Here is a 20,319-nt window from a genome sequence, read left to right on the forward strand (position 1 = left end):
GATTTTACAAACCACTACTACCTATTCCTGGTGGTTGAACTGATGACCAGTTGGCTGGTAATATCTTGTCCAAAGAAACACATCCCTTTTGAACATTTACTAGTAGTCACCTTTTCTGTTAACATCTATGATGTAGTGGACACAGTGCAAAATTTTTGGACAATTGTGATGAGCATCAATGTAGGTAAAGAATTGTTTGGGGTCAAGCCAAATGTTGTGTTCAGAAAGGGCAAATCTTTTAAGAACCTCTTAGAAATGAAACATGACATGAGTTGTTCACGTAGACCTAAAGACATGTACAAATGCAATCATTGCAATTATTGTTAGCATATTTTATTGTGTGACTCACTTTTCATCAGGAATTAGAAATTTAAGGTAAAAAGACACTTTCATTGTGTATTGAAGGTGGTGGCATATGCAGCTCTTTGTTAATGCTGTAAGGCAGGTAAGCTGAAAGAAATAATTTTTGAACACTTGAATGACATCAAGAAAGGGAAGAACACCAGTGCCTTGTATAGGCATATTTTGACTTTTCCTGTCTATCACTTCAAGTTTGTAGTGTTGGGCTATATGGAAGGGGTTTTAGCACAGAAGAACACCTCAGCAGAAAGGAATTCATCTGGATTTTGATGTGCAAAGCCCTTACTCCCCCTGGGTTTAATGACTTCTGTTCCATTACCCTAATCCTAAAATTGAAAAGTATGGAGAGGTAATTCATCCATCATAATTTGTTGTATTTACATTGTTGTAACATGTTTGGCATTGTTTTTTTGCTCATATACACGTTATGTTTCAAACTGTCATTACATTTTCAAGTTTTTAATTAAGTAATTAATCTTTTAAGCGTTATTTACTCTGGTCGGTTTTAACCACATGACTACAGGATATTTCTTTATATTGTGTGGTTTATGTGATTACTGCAGTTCTAATGATGTCTTGATGTAAGACAAAAGTGCTTGACTGCTGTATTTGCTCAATAAATCTTTGATTGTTGCTACTAGCACCTGCATCAGTTTTTCTTATTTTGTTCCCGGTTTCTCTTCTTGGATTTACTTAAATAGCTTACACAACAGACAATAGCAATGAAAGAGTGGAGGGAGGGATTTTCAAAGTCAGCTTACCATAACAGGTGGAATGCAATTCAAGCTGAAAGAAGCAGACTTCCTAGAGATGGATCCAGTCGAATAAAGGCAATATGGGAGCTGTAGTCCTATTGCTAGGACTGCATAAAGAACAAAAGGAAAAAAAACAGCTGTGAAGTACACAGAAAAGCAATGGAATACAAACTTAAGCGGGTGAATGATAATGTGAATATAAACTCTAACAGCAGCACTGGAAAATAAGCAGCTCTAAAAGTACTGAAACACAACTTCTGGAGCAGAATTCACATTATTGCCATTATTGCAATCCCACCAGAGGCTAAATCACCAGCCTATGCAAACATTTACCAATAGCACTGCTTCTGGAAACCATGCTGTAATAAATGATTAAATGAGGCTCAGATCTCACAGTAATTCAGAGTTCTGCCACAACTGTGAATGGAACAACAAGAATGAGGTTCCAGACATAGTTCATAATACACACAGTTAGCTTTTACAAGTAATTCCATTTATTGAGATACAAGTGTAGTATAATGTATAAACAAAGCTAAAAATCTTGCAGTAATACACATTCTTCCCACAACTTCAAATGAAGCTACAAGACTAATGTCCCAGTACAAATTAAAACAAAATACATGGAAACATACAGAAAAGTACAAAAAAAGGTATCATCACACAGGTCTCAAGTACAACATAAAATATTTCAGCAGAATTGAAATACAAGCTTATTTCTCACACTTCAAGGCTTTCCACACCTCACAGTGTTTTGAATTCTGCAATGCTGATCCTAACATTGAGAAGGTCTTTTCTTCATTTTGGTCTTGTCAGTATCAGTCATTGTAACCATGTGTTAAGGAGTGAACTTATTGAATTTTGGTCCTGCCATTATGAGTTATTCTGACTACTTGTTAAGAAGTTACTTTGTTCCCTAATAAAATTAATTCTTTTTAGAGGGGCTGTGACCTCTTTCTTCTTGGCCAGTAATCAAGGAGCCCGAATCCTCACCACTGACACTGGAGAGGGATGTTCACTTGTAACAAAGATAGATACACACAGTACTAACAGATGCAGCTCTCTGCATCAAGCACAATTTCCCTTAAGAGCACACAGGGAACACACTCAGTCCTGGGGCTGGGCTTCTCTCTCTCTCTCTCTCTCTCTCTCTCTCTCTCTCTCTCACACTCTCTCTCTCTCCAGGACCCCAGTAAGACTCCAAACTGGCACAGATGTAGAGTTGATTCTTCAGCAGAGTGTCCAAGCCAAGTCCTCTAAAACCTTCCCTGTGAAACCAGTGTTCTGTGTCCCTGCTCCAAGTAGCTGACAAACACACTTTTTGAGATTTGATTTGCACACACACACACACACACACACACACACACACACACACACACACACACACACACACACACACACACACACACACCTGGGGAAAGGCTGTCATAGATTTACTCACACTGCTACGCTTTGCCCAGACTATAAGGTAGTTACTGCCATCAGACACTCCAAAGCCAGCTACTCTAAAGCTCTTACAAGGGTACCCAATAATACTGAGTGAAATTAATATTGATACAAATGGTAGTGTTTGACCAGTGCAGCAAAGCTCTCAGGAGTAGCCACAGTGTCACCAAATAAATATAAGTACTCTCAAAAGTTAAAATATTCTGTAAAGGATCATCCACAATGATAAGTTTAAATATATTTAATAAATAACAAAAAACATGAAAATGCTAGATATCTATTTGCAATATACACCAGAGCTTCAATCACAGGAAATATTAAAAATAACACAGATGAATAGATTCACACAGGTACAGAAAAACAGTACTAAACTAATTTCACTATATTTTCCTGACTGACCTAAAGAAGTACTATTCCCTGGTTACTTACTAAAGCAAGGCAAGATGAAGTTGGTGGGAGACACTTCTTTGTCAGGTTACAAAAGCAGACTGCTGTGAGACTTTTATTTCATCTAGCATTAAAACATCATTAGAGGCTGGATTATAGAATGACATCACATATATCTAGTCATCTGACTTCTGTTTCCCATACTACCCCCTTTACTGTTAAATGAACCAAAATCTCACACAGGTCTGCTACCATAAACACAAATAGAGCTTTACTAGGATATGTTATAGCACCTGGAAACCATAAACCAATTAAAAACATCCATCCTTCCAGGGTAGCAATTAGTTCACTGCTAAGGACAATACAGAAGGCTTCCTAATACAGACTTTTTGTCTCTGGCCTCATTGAGGCCTGTGAGATACAATCTTTATGGCCTAAATTAAGTAATTTAATTTCAGGTTATTTTTTTCAAAGTTAGTGGGACTTTGATTAACTTCTTCTCTTCTAGTATCTTCTGTTACAATATTAATTTAAACAGTTATAGTACAGTCTGACGTACAGGTATATTTCTTTTTTCTGTCTAGCAAAACCCACTGCTGTTACATTTTCAGCACAAGCACCTGTACAAATCAGTTTGATATACGCATGATGTATACTTCTTTACAAACTCAGACTAGCTAAGCTGGCATATTTACACATCCACTGCCCTACTTCTCCTGGCATAGCTGTCAATACCTCATATCATCACAGGGGGCAGTAACCTAGTTGAAGATTTTTAAATATTAATATGCTGTGGGTGAGAATGGCTCTGTTTATAATAGGTAATCAAGTGGAGTACCTCAGGATTCAGTCCTGGGACCGCTCTTGTTTGGCATCTACTTTTCTGAAGTACAGGCCAACACTAAGGGACTCTGGCTAACAAAGTTCTCAGATGACTGCAAACTGGGAGCCATTAGTGAATCCCCAAATTATGTGGATACTCTACAAAAGGGCCATACAGAAACAGATGCTTGGTGCCAGAGCCATGGGCTCAAGCTCAATGCCAAGAAATGTATAGTTATCACCTTTGGGAAAAAACATGTACCCATGAATTACCATATCAGTGGCAGTACACTAAACACCGAAAGTGTGATAAGAGACTTAGGGACACAGGTGGACAGTGGTCTCACCTTCGATAACCACATCACCACAACAGTCAGGAAATCCTTCTATGTGGCACACCTCATCACTAAGGGCTTTTCATCCAGAAAAAAGGAGGTCAGTGTCCCACTGTACTCATCCCTCATTAGGCCCATTATAGAATACAATGCCCCATTTGGTATGTACCTCTCAAGACAGCTGCAACAACTGGAAAGGCCACAGAAATACCTCACTAAAAGAATCACAGGCCTAAAGCAGATGCCCTATGCTGACTGCCTTAAAAAAACTCTAGCTATAATCTGTCATATATCGTCTACTCAGAGACGATCTCTGCTTAACATGTAAGGCCATGTCAAACCCAGAGCTGTTGAACATGCTATACTTACAGAAAATCCAATCCCTCAGAGCCACACACTCCAGGGATCTAAACCTTGTCATCACAATAAACAAAACATGCTGGAGGGATAGGTTCCTGACCCAGAGACTCCCCAGACTCTGGAATAGATTGCCCATACATGTCAAGCAGAGTGCCTCTTTGGCCCTCTTCAAAAGGAACCTTGACGATTGGATGGGAGAAAGGAAATTCTCCCCAGGGATCATGTCAGTTGCCCTGCTGGACAGGGGTCCAGGGAAGTAAATAGTGTGGGAAGAAATAGCCAGGAAATTGTTATGGATAGGCTTGTATAGGCCCTAGGGCTGATAGCCTAGTACTAACCTATGAACCTATGATTGTTTTACAAGGTCACAAATGATGCATGCTCATATCAGCTAATAGGATGGATGTACAAATTTTGTTTCCTGCTATTTACAGTTTCTGTATGCTTTGAGGTGACTTTAATTATGGCAGTCTGTTTTCAAATTTTGGTAATAAGATATTTCTGTCCAAGGCTCTTCATGTGCTGGATGTTAGAAGGTGGGAAATTCTATGCAAAGTTTTATCTTTATATGCATGGAAGCAGAGTACATTGTTGTTGGGGTTACTGACAGCATTTTATTATAGAGACATTTTTTGTGTGTACCTCAGGATTGGCTTATACTTCTCAGTGATATTGTCAGGTAAAAGGACTGTTAAATAAAACATATGTTAGCTTCTCTGATTTCCTAATACATGCATGTAGTGTTACTAGGTTGAAGTCAATAGCTCCACTACAGAAAGGGAGGTATCATTCTGCATTACTTCTACAAGCTATGTTGGAAGGGTTTTTTATGGCAGCATATAAATGTATTTCTAGAGATCCCTTGGTAGTAGTGGAAGACAGGGCATAGCTCATGTACTTTTACATGCTTAGAGTTTTCCTGGAGGGTCTATAAAGGAGCCACAATATAGACTGTGAATATTTTTTTCCACACTTGAATGTATTTGGACAACACAGGATCAGAGTTACGTCCTTCTGATTTTAAATGTCAAGATGTAGGCTTTAGTAGAGGTCAGAATTTGCTTTCTGAAGGACAAAGTACAAGGAAGTGATAATTTGCAATCTTTGTGTAGAGGATACTTTGCTTGACTGTCCATAGCACCAGCATCCTATGGGTGCCCAAATTATTCATTAAGTTTAAGATAGAAAACACAGCTTTCATCTTACACAAGTAAGGATCATACCAATCTTGAGAACCTGAATGTTACATTTCTGTTTAGAAACTATACGAGAATTACATACCCAGATAAAGAGAATTACAGGCTAAGTTTTTTAAAATAACAGTGTGGTAATATAATAGTTTGGAGATACTCTACCTCCCTTCTAAGCAATAAATTAGTTAATATTTATCATGAAAGCTTTCAGTCAGAAGGAATATAAGCTCCAGAAATGTCTATTATAGCAGCATTTATATAAAAAGTATATATTTTATAAAAGTACAGGAAGTGAACACATTAAACCTAAAATCAACACTGATTTTATGTTTCAGTCACATAGATATGATCCCTTTGGCTAGTAAAGTGGTAGAGACAGTAACCATGCTAAGGCTAGCACAGTGGTCTGGGAATTCTTGACTTATTAATTGAACTCCCTGAGCTTTTGAGAGTTCTACAGAAAAGTGTAGAGATGAACGATTCTGTTTGTTGTAAGTTGCTCTATTTGGGATTTCGAGCTTATTTGGGATCTCTACTTGAAATCTTTGCTTGAATGCTCATTTCACACACATATATAAATTTGGGGAGAGTGGTGAAAGACTACAATTTGGAAAGAATTTTCCCTTCTCAGATGCCTTTCCCTTACTGTTATGAAAATGCTGTTTGCATGTGAGGTCTAGAACTTCATTTAATTTAGTTAGGTTGGCATGTAGTTGCAGTTCTGCAGGTTAGCCGGCTTTTGAGATCACATACTTTTTTATCTTACTATAAGAAAGTTACCTTTACTGTGTTCCATAGGTAATAACAAGAGTGTACCCCCACCCCCGTGTTGAAAATATAGCAAACAGTATCCAGGAAGATTCATTTATTGAACTGGACAAAACACAAGCTTTTGTTTCTCCCATATTATTTACTTTGGCAACACAACCCTTAACAAGGTTTCACTATGCCTCCTTTAGTCAATCAAAGTCAGATTATAAAAGGTCTGTAAACTAGGTCTTTTTGCACTAATAGAAATATTCATAAATACAGGTTCTCAATTTCAGGAACAATGCAATCAAGTGCAACACTGCATACATATTGTTTGTTCTAGGACAAAGCCCCCCACTCCCCCCCCCCATACTCCCAATGGAGAGTCAAACCCTCTCATCCCACAAACTTTTATTATTTTCACTGTAAGGTCATTGCATTTTAGAGAATGAGTGATCTTTAAATGGCAGTGTCTCATTCTTTCTCTAGGAAGCTGTGAGATTAGGCCAACTAGTAACCAGACACACATATAAGGGTAAGAGGACGTTAGAATAGTCCTTGCTCATATGTGTCCTGAGGAGAAGTAGCATCAGAACTGAAATTTTTAGCTTTTATACCTGAGCAGTTGTGAAATAAGCTTGGATGATCAGAGAACTTACTATAATCCCTTGTAAGAACAGATAAACTTATGTAAAGTTGCCTGGTTAAGACAAAGGATTAATATTGGCATTCATGATCTAATGGCATTTCTCTTCCAATCAGACATTTATTTGTCTTTATTTTGGAGTGTTACAAGCATCTGGGGTTATTAAATGTAATATCTGAAATAAAGATAAGAAAGAAACACTTTTTTTGTTTATAGTCCATTACAGATAGGCAAAGTGGCATTTTCACTGGGAAACTGCATCAAAGGGATACATAGGGGGGACAATTTATTCTTATATATAGAGATGCAGTACAGCAGATGTTTAGGTTATTTGGTGGAACTACATCAGCTAATTGACAGCAATGGAGCACTTCAGCCACTTCATTAAAGCTAAGTCTTCCTGGATTCAGACTAGCAATTTTTCCTACCACATTATAATTCATAGTGCCTTGATGTTTACCTCCTCTAGGACATCTCTCCAAATATAGTACAAATTATGACATGGTACATTATAGTGGTCTGGAAGACCTGCATTAGACTAGTTTCTTACTTACTATTATGACAAGGGGGGGGGTCTAGATTCCAGGATATTAGATAGTGTATTTTGTTGTACAACTATAAGTCTGTTTACAGACGTAGGATCCTGAAAACTTAAGTGCCTCTTAATTTCATTGAACTTAATTTAGATTCTTCCTTAAAAATAACTGGAACAGTAAATAGGTAAATTGGAGGATTAGAGGATTTCAGCTTAAAGAAGGTCTGTACAAGAGTGGTATGGCTTTTAGGTCACATGATGACAGAATGAAGTTAGAGAAAAGCCATATATATATATATATATATATATATATATATATATATATATATATATATATATATATATGTACATTTATAGATATACTGATTTTGTCAACTGTTGCTACTTGGAACTGCCTTTCACTGTGTTGTCTGGGACCTTACCTTCAAATAATGGTCTTATCTGGGATCCTGAGAACTTAAGTGCCTATTAATTTCACTGAACTTAACTTAGATTCTTCCTTAAGGATAACTTTAACAGTAAATAGGAAAAATGGATGATTAGAGGGTTTCACCTTGAAATGTTTCAATATCATTCAGAAAATTTTCAGCAAATTTGTTCAGATGAGGCACCTTACTGAAACCCTGGGTTGCAGCTGGAGTTCTAAAGAAAGTGTATCTCAACCTATGGCAGAGTGAGTTTATCAACATGATGCTGGGGAAAGTCCTGCTATCAAAGGTACCTAAAGGTCTGTAATTTATGGGGCCCCTTCAACACCTCATTTACCTAAAGGTCTGTAATTTATAGGGCCTCTTCAACACCTCGTTTTCTAGCAACTTTAGCAAAACATTGAAAATTCAAGATTATTTAAGTGCCTAAATCTTGATGAATGGATGGGAAATAAGAAATTCACCCTGAGATCACCTCTGTGGCTCTGCTCGACAGTGGCACAGGAAAATAATTTTCTTGGGTGGCAAAAGCCAGGGTACCTTTTTGGCTGGGCTTGTATAGGCCCCAGGGCCGATAGCCTAGTACCTACCTATGAACCTATATATATATATATGTGTGTGTGTGTGTGTGTGTGTGTGTGTGTGTGTGTGTGTGTGTGTGTGTGTGTGTGTGTGTATATATATATATATATATATATATATATATATATATATAAAACATGAAGATTTTAGAATTATTACTTTAACTATGCCTCTCCCCCAAAACACTGGCTATGTCCCTGTACCCCACCTAACAACCCCAACACCTGAATTCCTTCTCTTACTATAATCACAGTTTAACTGTTGCAAATCACTAAGGATTTTTCTGTTTGTACTCCACTATAATTTCCCAGCACATAACTTTCTTCCCAAACTTTACACAGTTTAGCTATCACAAATATCAGGATTTTTTTTTGTATGGAATTAATGCAATTACTATGTCCTTTTTTACTCAAATTCTTTTTTAGTAATGTAATTATTGCAAAGACAATGTCCTATTTTTTTTTTTTTTTCAAATTATCTTTTACTCATTCTATGTATCAAGATTGTTTCTTTTACTTATGTATGTATTACTGTTGAATTGTAATTATATAATTCTGTGGAACTTTTCTCTCCGGGCCTCCACTGAAAATGGGCTCTTCTTGGCCCAGTGGACTTTCCCAGTCAACAAATGCAATAAATAAATAAATATATAACACAGTAGTGTAATTTTGCATTTCTCCTGCAAATGATGAGTATCTATTGGATCTGCTAAACCACCTCCCTAGCAATTGTCATGTGACCGTTACACTATACTTGTTACAAGTTCCACACATGGTACTCTGAGAATGTGGACCTAAACTTCAGAATCAAACTTAAATTTTAGCTCTAGTTATTAATTTATTTAGTTATTCATTCATTCATTCTTTCATTTTTACAGTCATTCATTTGTTCATTTATATTATTTTATACATCAGTTATTCAGGAAATGAACTACTTCCAGTCTTGGCAGTAATACGGCAATGCAAACCTTGTTTGTAATTGTAGGTGAGGTATATGTATGGGGTACGTGTGGGGGGTGGAAAGGTTTAAGTCAGTTCAGGACAAGGCTTTGATATTTTGCAACCTGACATTGTCAAGATACTGCATCTATAGTGTCCTGAACTAAAAATGTACTGACTGGAGAGCATCGTGCCCCTGGCATTATTTTTCTATGTCAGTTTTGTTTAAAAAAATGGAGGAACAGCAGAAAAATGTGTTGTAGAAAACAACAGAAATAAAAGTATTACATCAATCGGAGAATAGCTGGACGAAAAATGGGTTATATTAGTGCCCAGCAATGGAAACGTTAACACTGAAGAAATAAACACATCAGCTGCTATTTCTGGCCATTAGGTGACATTGAACTGATGATGGCTTTGGTACAGAATGCTAAAAGAGAAAAAAGAGTAAAATGTAAACTGCTTGTGATTTTTTTCAATGGAAGGATTTCTTAATTTCAGGTATGGATACTAGATTTTGAGCACCAGTAATATTGCTAATAGAATATATTTATGTTTTACATACTGATCTAAAGTAATTTAGAAATCTCTTCCTTTTGTTTTTTTTATTGTTGCAAAGAGTGTAACCTGCCATTGTTTTACTCACAGACTTAGTGCTTTCTGTAACTTTCATCTTTTAACTAGTGCATAGATGAAACATATGCAAGTGAGCAAAGACATGTATGGATCTACCAAACTCAAATGTCCAACATTTCTTTCAGTTTCTGTAGCATACTCTTTTATCAGTGACATTTTTCTATATAAGAAAAAATGAATACTATATTGTATTTTCCAGATAAAAAGGAAAAGCTAAAGATGGGCAATAAACATCCATCCAAAATGGCTTACATTAAAATTAAATTTGAAACGAATACCTGATATGACTGCATACTATCTGACATTTTAATAACAGCATTAGAATATTTGGAACAATAAAAGAGTAACTGCTTTAAAACATTCCCCTTATGCTGGGTCATGATGCACTTGCCACAAAATCATAAAAAGTTTACTATAGTAATAACAATGATGAACATAGGCATTATTTTGTATAATGGTCAGAGTTAACCAAGTTCACCAGAGGCTCTTTATCTGTATGTATTATATTGTCAAGAATTCTGTCAATATCACTCATAGTTTTACTGTTTTATTGCTTCAATAATCAGGTTATTAAAGCCACCGAAGATGGATTTCGGCTCCCTGCTCCCATAAATTGTCCATCTCCACTTCATCAACTTATGCTGGATTGCTGGCAGAAAGATCGGAATGACAGACCAAAGTTTACACAAGTCCACACCATTTTAAACAAAATGGCCAGAAATCCTGACAGCTTGAAAATGGCTTCAGCCACATGCACAAGGTAAAAACATGAACAGAACTGTACAACTTGCAGGTATAAAAATGTATACTGATAAGTTTGATTCACAATGCTTAGCGTAGAATTTTAATATCATATGTATTTAGCTTGTTATGAAATAGATTATTATCTTTGCATGACAGAAATTTCCAGCATTTATCACAGTAGTTCACTCCTGAATGCCAATGGGCTTGGATGAAAATCAGCACCTCCAAATCACAAGTCATTGTTCTACCCAGTAAAGAGTGGTTTGCTCTGTCCAGGTAATAAGGAATTAACTCTACAAGCTGGAAGAATATAATAATTTGGGAGTCTTGTTAACAAGTGAGTGTAGAGAGGATCATGATATTGATCAGTGGATAGGTTAGGAGGTGAGAGCAGTACAGGAGATTTTCTGAAATGTGGTGGTTAAGTGAGAGCTATGTTTTGTTTCTCAGCTATGCTCATATGATGTGGGTTGTTACTTAATGGATAAGATTGCAGGAACAAGTAACAGAACGAAGGCATTGTCAGGGTATTCCTCGCCTCATTGTTCATGACAGAGTAAGGGCACTGTAATCTGGAACAATGATGGACTGAAGACAGTACTTCTCTATGTTTAGAGGAATTAGTTGAGATGGACTGGACATCAAGTGAAAATGCTTTGATAACAACCAGAAAAAAAAAACTAGTACATGAAAAGCAGCCAAGAGAAGGCTACAGGTATACTGCAAATGAAATGTATTCACATATCCTGGTTTGAAGGAGCCAAGTAAAATATTTGTATCATCTCACAATCACTGATAAACAATTAAGACCAGCATATCACATAATTTTAATCATAATTAATTAAACTTAATTATTTTTAGCCTAAACTAAACTTAATTCAGCTGTTTATCAGTCTTGTATAACAGCTTGCTGCAGAAATAGATAATATAATATAATATAATATAATATAATATAATATAATATAATATAATATAATATATTGTAATATAATGTAATATAATATAATATAATATAATATAATATAATATAATATAAGAACATAATAAGCATTTTATTCAAGTGAATAAGGCCAAGCAATCTCTGAATTTAAACCCATGGGACACAGTATTTTATAGTAAAAATAATTTTGGTTATATGTTATTTAAAATTTGTTTCTTAATGTAAGTGATGTAACATCCAATTCATAAAACATAAAGATGCTCACTGAGATTCAGAAAGGCTTAAGGCGATGCAGAAGACTTAAACTGTGAAGTTTTCACATCACAGTAAGCCTTTCCAGTTCACAGACTATTGTCTCACTACAGTGACCACAGCACAGAGAATGGTCTTGCTTGGAAGGCTGTCTGCTAATGTAGCAATCTCAGGGAATGGTTAGTTCAAACTAGCCATGTTCTAGCAACCAGAAATGGCTGTGACTTGCTATTAACTCGCCAGAGAAATTCAGAGAACTCCTCTGCTAAATTAATTTCTTCTCTAAGAGGAAAAAAATGAATGCCATATTTTGATGATGTTCACTGATTCTCTCACATTGGAGAAATCATAGGATAGGATCATAGCTGTTTATACTGCATTAAAGTTGAAGGGTTGGTATAATGGTTAAGGCATTCAACTTGAATTAAATAAGGAGTTACATTCAGTAACTGATATTGCATAAGTTGTAATAATAGTACTGATAAGTATAGCAGAGTCATATGTGTGTGTGTGTGTGTGTGTGTGTGTGTGTGTGTGTGTGTGTGTGTGTGTGTGTGTGTGTGTGTGCGTGTGTGTGCGTGTGTGTGCGCGTGTGTGCGTGTGTGTGCGTGTGTGTGTGTGTGTGTGTGTGTGTGTGTGTGTGTGTGTGTGTGCGTGTGTGCGTGTGTGTGTGTGTGTGTGTGTGTGTGCGTGTGTGTGTGTGTGTGTGTGTGTGTGTGTGTGTGTGTGTGTGTGTGTGTGTGTGTGTGTGCGCGTGTGTGTGTGTTGAGGCATGCATGTATGCAGGCCTGTGTGAAGGTTTCTGTTACTGCGAGCATGTTTGGGGGCTTGTCTGTGGATCTCTGGAGCCTTGGATGTATGTGTGTGTGTGTGTGTGTGTGTGTGTGTGTGTGTGTGTGTGTGTGTGTGTGTGTGTCTGTCTGTCTGTCTGACTGTATGTCTGCTGTAAATCTGCATGTGCGTGCTTGTGCACGTGTGTGTGTGTGCATGTTTACATGCATGCAGGGGTGACCAAATGAGTGTCTGTAGGCATATTGTTGGGTTATATATGCTACCATGATGCATGGACTGGTAAGGACAGCACTAGTGAGATGAGGTATGACAGAACAGTGTTCAGTTCAGAAACGTGGTAATGAGTCACTAATGTGGTGCTTATCTGTGTGGCTTTTCCATATCAGAGACGGTCTCTGTCAATTTTATTGTCCAATAACATTGGCCAAATAGTGCTAGTGATGAGAGTTTTTTCCAAATCTTAGTCATTAATTTTGAAAATTGTGGTATCCCATAACACGCAGTGCTAAAAAACTAAGAGTGTTTCTTGTCTTTAGATTACTGAAATGTTTTTGTATTGTAATCTTAAATTTCCTACGAGTCTGTAAATTATAGCCTTTTGCTATATCAGAGTTATAAAACATATCCTATAGCATGCTCTTTCTCATTTATGAGCAGCTGTTATTGAACCTAATAAAATTTTTATCACTGCCGATTAACGTCTAAAAACAAATTGTCAGCATATATATTTCACACATGACAAAGTCTTCCTTCTATGTGAAATAAGCTTATTAATACTCATGCTTAAAGATAGCAATTCTCCTACATCATGAGATATTTTTATACGAAAATGAAGGATGCTTAAGGAGCAATTTGCTCAAATTTGTTTACTCCTCGCAGCTGACCATCAGCTGACACCAGTTCCTCTCCTTCTCTACTCAGTCTACCAGACTGACCTTTGACTCCCCTGGGCTCAACCCAACTACTATCTGGGGCCAGTGAGGGGATGAAGAATGATGGAACAGTGAAATACATCTACCAGGTGGGAGTCACTGACTCCTGCCCCTCACAGCATCCTTCCTAGCCCTACAGTCACTGCCTTTCACTCAAGCCCAGCCTTCTATGTGTCTCTCTGCTCATTTAACATAGAGCTGGTCAGCTTGGTATACTGATAATGGATTGAGTCTGGAGAGCTTCCATTTCCCCAGGACTGGTGAGTCACTATTGGGCTTTTACTATCATACTCCATCTGTGTTACCATCGGTGCCCATCTTTCTAATCAAACAGGGGTCATTTGACATGCAGTATGGGATTTATCCCTTTGTTCCATGGAGCTGCTTGCAATTTACTCAGCTTTTGTTAGACAACAATGTCTATTGATTATGCAAAATAATCTGTTTCATGCTGTATTAAACATATGAAAAAGCGTAACAAAATAAATGATTTATAAGCATCCGGGAAAGATGCCTCTCTAGCTGTCTCCTGTGGGAAGTGTATCAAACAGACCCCACTGGAACAAGGTCCAAGAGCAAGTCCTGTGCACACTATGCAAATAATGTATCTCTGTTTGCCTCAGAAGATCCAGAGATCCTGAAGAATGAGCTTAGAACAGTGACTAGGGGCTTCTACTAGCTTATACACAAAGCGTTTAACAGGGGTGTGCTTCCTGGTCATCAGAGCTTCCTCTTCAGACATTACATATTGCACTACAGTGTTATTTGGAGCCATAGTCAAAGGGCTTGATTATCACAGTTGCCCCCTATTTCCCCTTGACAGTCAGTACTCATATTGACTATGCAGGTCATTCTTCTTGGATGGACTTCAATGTATTAGACGTATACAAATGCCCCGGATTCTTCATATGCAGCTTTCCTTCTTCCTTTTGAATAGCACAGTGCTTTAGTTTAGCAAACTGACCAATTATTTAAACTTCAGGCTGCAAACAATGACAGGATGTTTACATTCGTACTTTATCTCCAACGTGTAAATCTGGTAGTCATACACAGTTTCTGTGACAGGAATATTTTTGCCTCTATTGATTTCTTTCCAGCATTTCATTTACTTTGTGTTGATTTTCATGCATCACAAGCAAAGCTGTAGTACATGGTTCCAGAGCTACAAGATGTTGTTACAGCTTTTACTCACAGCATTTTCACAGTTTGGATGGGATTCCCCTCTTTTTTTGTTCAACTATAGACAATGTGGACTTGATGTTCTAGATCTGATTTCCCATATTTGCACTGATTTTTAGAATGCTGCACTTTTGTAAGCTGGACTGACTTTTCCAAGCATGGGTTGTGTAGTGTAGTGTAGTTGTTGTTATGCCTGCCTATGATGAAGAAAGTGCTGGGTTCAATCTCCAATGGGACCATAATGTTATCTAGACTTGTAGTTGGTACAGAGAGTTAAGGCTACAAGCTACTTCATGCGGTACATGGTTTGATTCTCCAAACTTTATTTACCTACTGTGAGACCTGGAGAAGGTCACTTGCTTTGGGGTAACTGTGTCTTTAATGGTCTCTTGGACTACATGCCTTGCAACTACTTATGAACCATATACGTTAATGTGATAATTATGTGAGCACTAATTGTGCATCTCAGGCTGATTATTTCAGGGTACTTGGAACAGTAATCCACACTTTTTGAGACACATGACTTCTTTGAAAAGAAACACATTAGTGCCCACTCTGCCCATGGATAGAGATGTTTTTTTTTTACTTCCAAGGTGACTATGATGAATCACAGTTAGCATCTACTTTCCTGGGTTGTTGCTATTGTATGGAATGCACATGTACAGCTCTGCACAGCTGTTTCAGTTTGTGCTAAGATTTCTTTCCAGTATGTTATATCTCTTGTTCATTTTTCCATTTTACTAATCACAGATGTGACAAATATTCCCTTCCCAGTATCTGTCTTCTCATTTCATCGAAAACTCGCATTTCGCTTGCTTTGAATACTAACTTCTGGAGCATTTCTTCCTTGAATGAAAAGTGAGACTTAATCTCCTTTCCTTATCTGTAATTTTTGATCAGGCCAACATTTCATTATAACTTCCTTAGTAACTGCATTCCTAAGTCACTGTCATTTCATTGTATGAATTATTTTATGTGCCCTTCTATCACTGATAAATGTGAAACTGTAAATAATCTTTAGGTCAAGTGATAATTTCATGCTTCTCTGGTAAAACACACTGCACAGCATATCTGCTAAGCATAGATCTTTGACTGATCTGTTTTTCACATGTACAGTTTGTTTCTTTCGGTTGCATAACTGATTTACAATCTTGAATACATCTTGTACAGAGACTTTCTGAGTGGGCTTTTTAATTTTTATGGTTTATTTCTACTTGAACATATTTTAATAACCTTATAGTTAATTTGCTGTATGTGCCTTCTGTGGAAGGTTGGGCGCTGGGCTGGCAACTCAACACCGTAAAACTCCACTGCCAGTCATGAGTGGACATTGATCCACTGTGGCGACCCCTAACTGGGAAAAGCCGAAAGAAGAAGAAGATAGTTAATTTGCTGTATGAGAATATTTGTTTTGTGCATCTGTAAATCTCCAAGGCAGCTAGTCTGTGCTCTCACAGAATCACATCTCCTCTACCATTCTATCATCTACTTGTAATATAATTGTCTTGTTAACATTATAATAGTTACTATATATATATATATATATATATATATATATATATATATATATATATATATATATATATATATGTGTGTGTGTAATCTGCTTCTTGAGACTTTCAAACCCTGTTTCCTGAGACATTCAAGCTTTGTTTCCTGTTAGCAAATCCATTGAAAGTTTCTTAGAGCTATAGTTTTCTCTAGAAATGTAAGTATAAGCTTTGCAAGATACACCATAATTCTTAATAATGTTTGTTATTCCTTTTTATCTTCTGAATTTTTTCTTTATCAGGCTTCAGTCATTCTGAAGTTAACATATGGCGAGTAATTTTGATGTGTAATTTTTATTCTGTGTTTATTCCTATTCTGCTTGAAGTTGCACTATCTTAATCTCTTCAGCAGCTACATCAGTATCAGTCTCTTTTCATGGTCTCATTGTATCGTTTCCACATTACTAGATTATTAGCTCTGTTTGCAACACCTTTCTGTCCTTTAGTGACATATCCAATTGCTCCTTTTAATACCACTACCTCTGGAAAAATTGTAAAAAATACTCTGCACCTTTCTAGTGTCATTGTCTTGCTGATATGTAGTAAATCCATCCATATTGGTTTGGAAGGTAAGTATTGGCATAACGTTGTATAACAGAGTAGGCATGACACAGAAATAGGCTACATGCCACACACGGACAACCACAAACTATAGATCAACAGCATCAAAACAAACTGAATTTTAGAAAGTTATCATAATGGGTAAGGTGCTTCTTTTGCAGTCACAAGGTGCAGGGTTTGATTCTCACCTTTGGTCAGTGTCTAGTTATTAACTAGGTGTGTAATACTTTGCAGACTGATTGTCTAGTATTTACCTATGAATGTGATAAAATTGCAGTGTAGTACCAAGCAAAGCTTTTAATAATGTAACGCACACCACAGGAGAGGTACAGTCACATTATTCTCAAAAACAAAGGCATAGCTCAAAACTGTATATAATTTAAACATAACAAAATGTCTGAAAATGTTGAATAACAGACAGATATAGGAAGGATAATTCCCTCAAACATCATCTACCTTGGACCTTCATTGACTAACAATTTGTCACCCCACTACAGATCTCTCTTGTTTCTAGTTTCCTGCCTGCTGCTAGTAGGGAGATGGTCCATGACCCCACCATTGTAGTTGGTCAGAGACCTTAGACATGATGATTACAGACTTTGGTCAGGATATATTGTGTATGAGGAATGGTCAGGCATTGGATAGTCACATCAGGAAATAAACATCAGTTTTTATTCTCCATTACATCATATGATTTATGACAGGGCCTCAGCAGGCTGATAAAAGACTCTGCAGATGATGGACCTGCTTGGACAGGGAAATCCATCTCAAAAATTGATGCCTAGGTTTAGTCCACTTAACCAACTTGTTTTTCAGTATTGTTTGGCCCCTGGTAAACTGATAGCACCACTGAGATCTCTCTTTGTATGTCTGTTATTGCATTTTGTACATTTTGGATACTTAGATAACATCTGCACAGCCTGATACAGTCATGATTGGGGAAGTCCTGACATGTATAATCCATAGCCAGCTGGGTTGTATTTACACTAGACCTCACAGATTAGTGTCACTGTGAATTTCCAAAGGGGTGATGCCAATGCTGAGGCATGACAAACATCTTCTGCCACAGCTGCAAGCTGGTCACATTGCTCTGGGAAAGAAAAATATCTAAAATAAACAGCATTAGATGTGATACCATCCTCTTTCTTTCTAGCCATACTGGCAGCTTTTCATCCTTAACTAGAGGTAGCCATCTTACTATAGTGCAGTTTTCCTTCTTGGTAATTATCAAACAAAATTCAAAGAAAAAAAATGGACAGAATATAAGGATACTATAAATTCTACAAGCGTAATCATATAGTCATCCAGTTGATTGTTTTGTAGTGTTCTTACCTCCTGGCTCAGCTCTTCCTGCTCCATTCACCATCACTACACTTGGGTTCACTATACTCCCCTACCATACCTCCATTCCCACCTACCACAAATAACCTTAAACTTATAGCTAACCATAACCACACCCCTTCAAACAATTAACCAATCAGGTCAGTCAACCAATCAACCTTTCAGGTCAGTCTCTTCTACACTAACACATTCCCACTCATGCACCAGTTTAACTCAGCTACAATATTTACTCCCTACATTTTATTTCTTCCCCGCTCTTTACAACTAAATATTCTAATGTTCAAAATGAGCACCCTACATGCCTTACTTATTATAATTCTGTTTATAGCAACCAACTTCACATCCTGTCAAAATTTCCTCAATCACAACCTGCACAGTAAATCTCCCACTCAGCTCTATTCTGTCATAGCTACCAAATTTTCATTTCACAACATAGAATCACTCCAACTTCAACCTGACCCCATTCAAGATACCCCCTACTCTACAAAAGCCCATATCACCAACCAATAAAACCTGCTTCTCAACAAATACCTTCAGACAATAGGGAACATTGCTTCTCAACTAATACTTAGTGGAGATATTCATCCAAATCCTGGACCTTCACCCACTCCCAATTGCGATATAAATCAACCTACATTTATTCTTAATGCTCTTAAAAAATCCCAAGGACTTCTTAATTCTTAACAGCAACATAGGAAGTATGCTTAACAAACTTGATGATCTGCATGCAGCTCTGTCCTTTTACACTCCAGATATTGTCCTTCTTACTGAAACTTGGTGTAAGCCACATGACAAGGACAATACATTACTACCCCCAGGCTGCAAGCTACTTAAAAAAGACCATACATCCAAAACAGGAGGCAGTGTCACCTTACTTTTTAAAAATAACCTTACAGTTGACTATATTAACATAAACATTCCTAATTTCAATAACGCCAAAACCCTATTTGTAAAGGTACAAATTAACCCTCAAAAACAGCAGAACATACTAGGTTCATACATCCCTCCCAGGGACAATATTAATTGACTAGAATCCATAATCTATTGGGAATCTGAATCCCTTCCCCATGAAACACTCCTTTTAGGTAACTTCAACATTGGCTGGACTTCAATAAACTCATCTCTCCCCACTTCTCACTTAAATCAACTTGGCTTCACTCAACTTATCCAAACCCCAACCAGAACAGACAGAGCTACCAAAAAAGAATCCATTTTAGGCTGTATCCTTTCTAACCACACATTACTCCAGTACATTATCTGACACCCAAGTGATCACCTCCCTACTTTTCAGTTAAAACAACAATTTGAACCCAGAAAAAATAGCTCCCTCAAAAATATATGCTACAAAAAGAACTTCAGAGCAGATGACCTATTAACAGCACTAAACCACTGCAACTGGTCCCTCTTTTCAATCCTCTCCCTCAGCAAGGCAGTAGACTACTTTAACTCCATCCTTCTGAACATACTTGACCAACTTGCCCCTCCTAGTTTAACTCTGCCCCCTGGCTCACAAAAAGTATTCAGCTTCTACTAAAACAAAGGGACAAAGCTTAGGACGCATGGCGTCATAACAAAAATACTACTAACAGGCAATTATTCCCTGAATTATGAAATAAGGTTAAAAATCAGATAAGAATGAATAAGAAAACCCACTACTCAAATATACAAACCAAGCATAATGCTAACCTGCAAACATTCTGGGCAGCCATAAATAAAATTCTCCAACCCGGTAGCACTATTACCCCATCCTCTGACATTGACACGTCTACGAACAACATTGCAACACAATTCAATGAATATTTTACCAACTCCATTTTAAAGCTGGCAACAAACTCATCTCCTATAACCCTCGCAAACC

General features: G+C 37.2%; 1 protein-coding gene across 1 annotated transcript in view; it reads left to right on the forward strand.

The window, feature by feature from the left end:
- The window catches only part of LOC122816569 (ephrin type-A receptor 7-like), a 2,140,039-nt gene that overhangs the window by 2,039,719 nt on the left and 80,001 nt on the right, over positions 1 to 20,319 (forward strand). Inside the window, exon 13 of the mRNA XM_044089436.1 lies at positions 10,737 to 10,930. Coding sequence (XP_043945371.1) covers positions 10,737 to 10,930 — 194 coding nt within the window. The remainder of the gene's footprint in view (positions 1 to 10,736; positions 10,931 to 20,319) is intronic.

This window comes from Protopterus annectens, chromosome 1.part1, assembly GCF_019279795.1.
Source record: "Protopterus annectens isolate FY-2018-M chromosome 1.part1, PAN1.0, whole genome shotgun sequence".
NCBI classification, from domain to species: Eukaryota; Metazoa; Chordata; order Ceratodontiformes; family Protopteridae; genus Protopterus; species Protopterus annectens.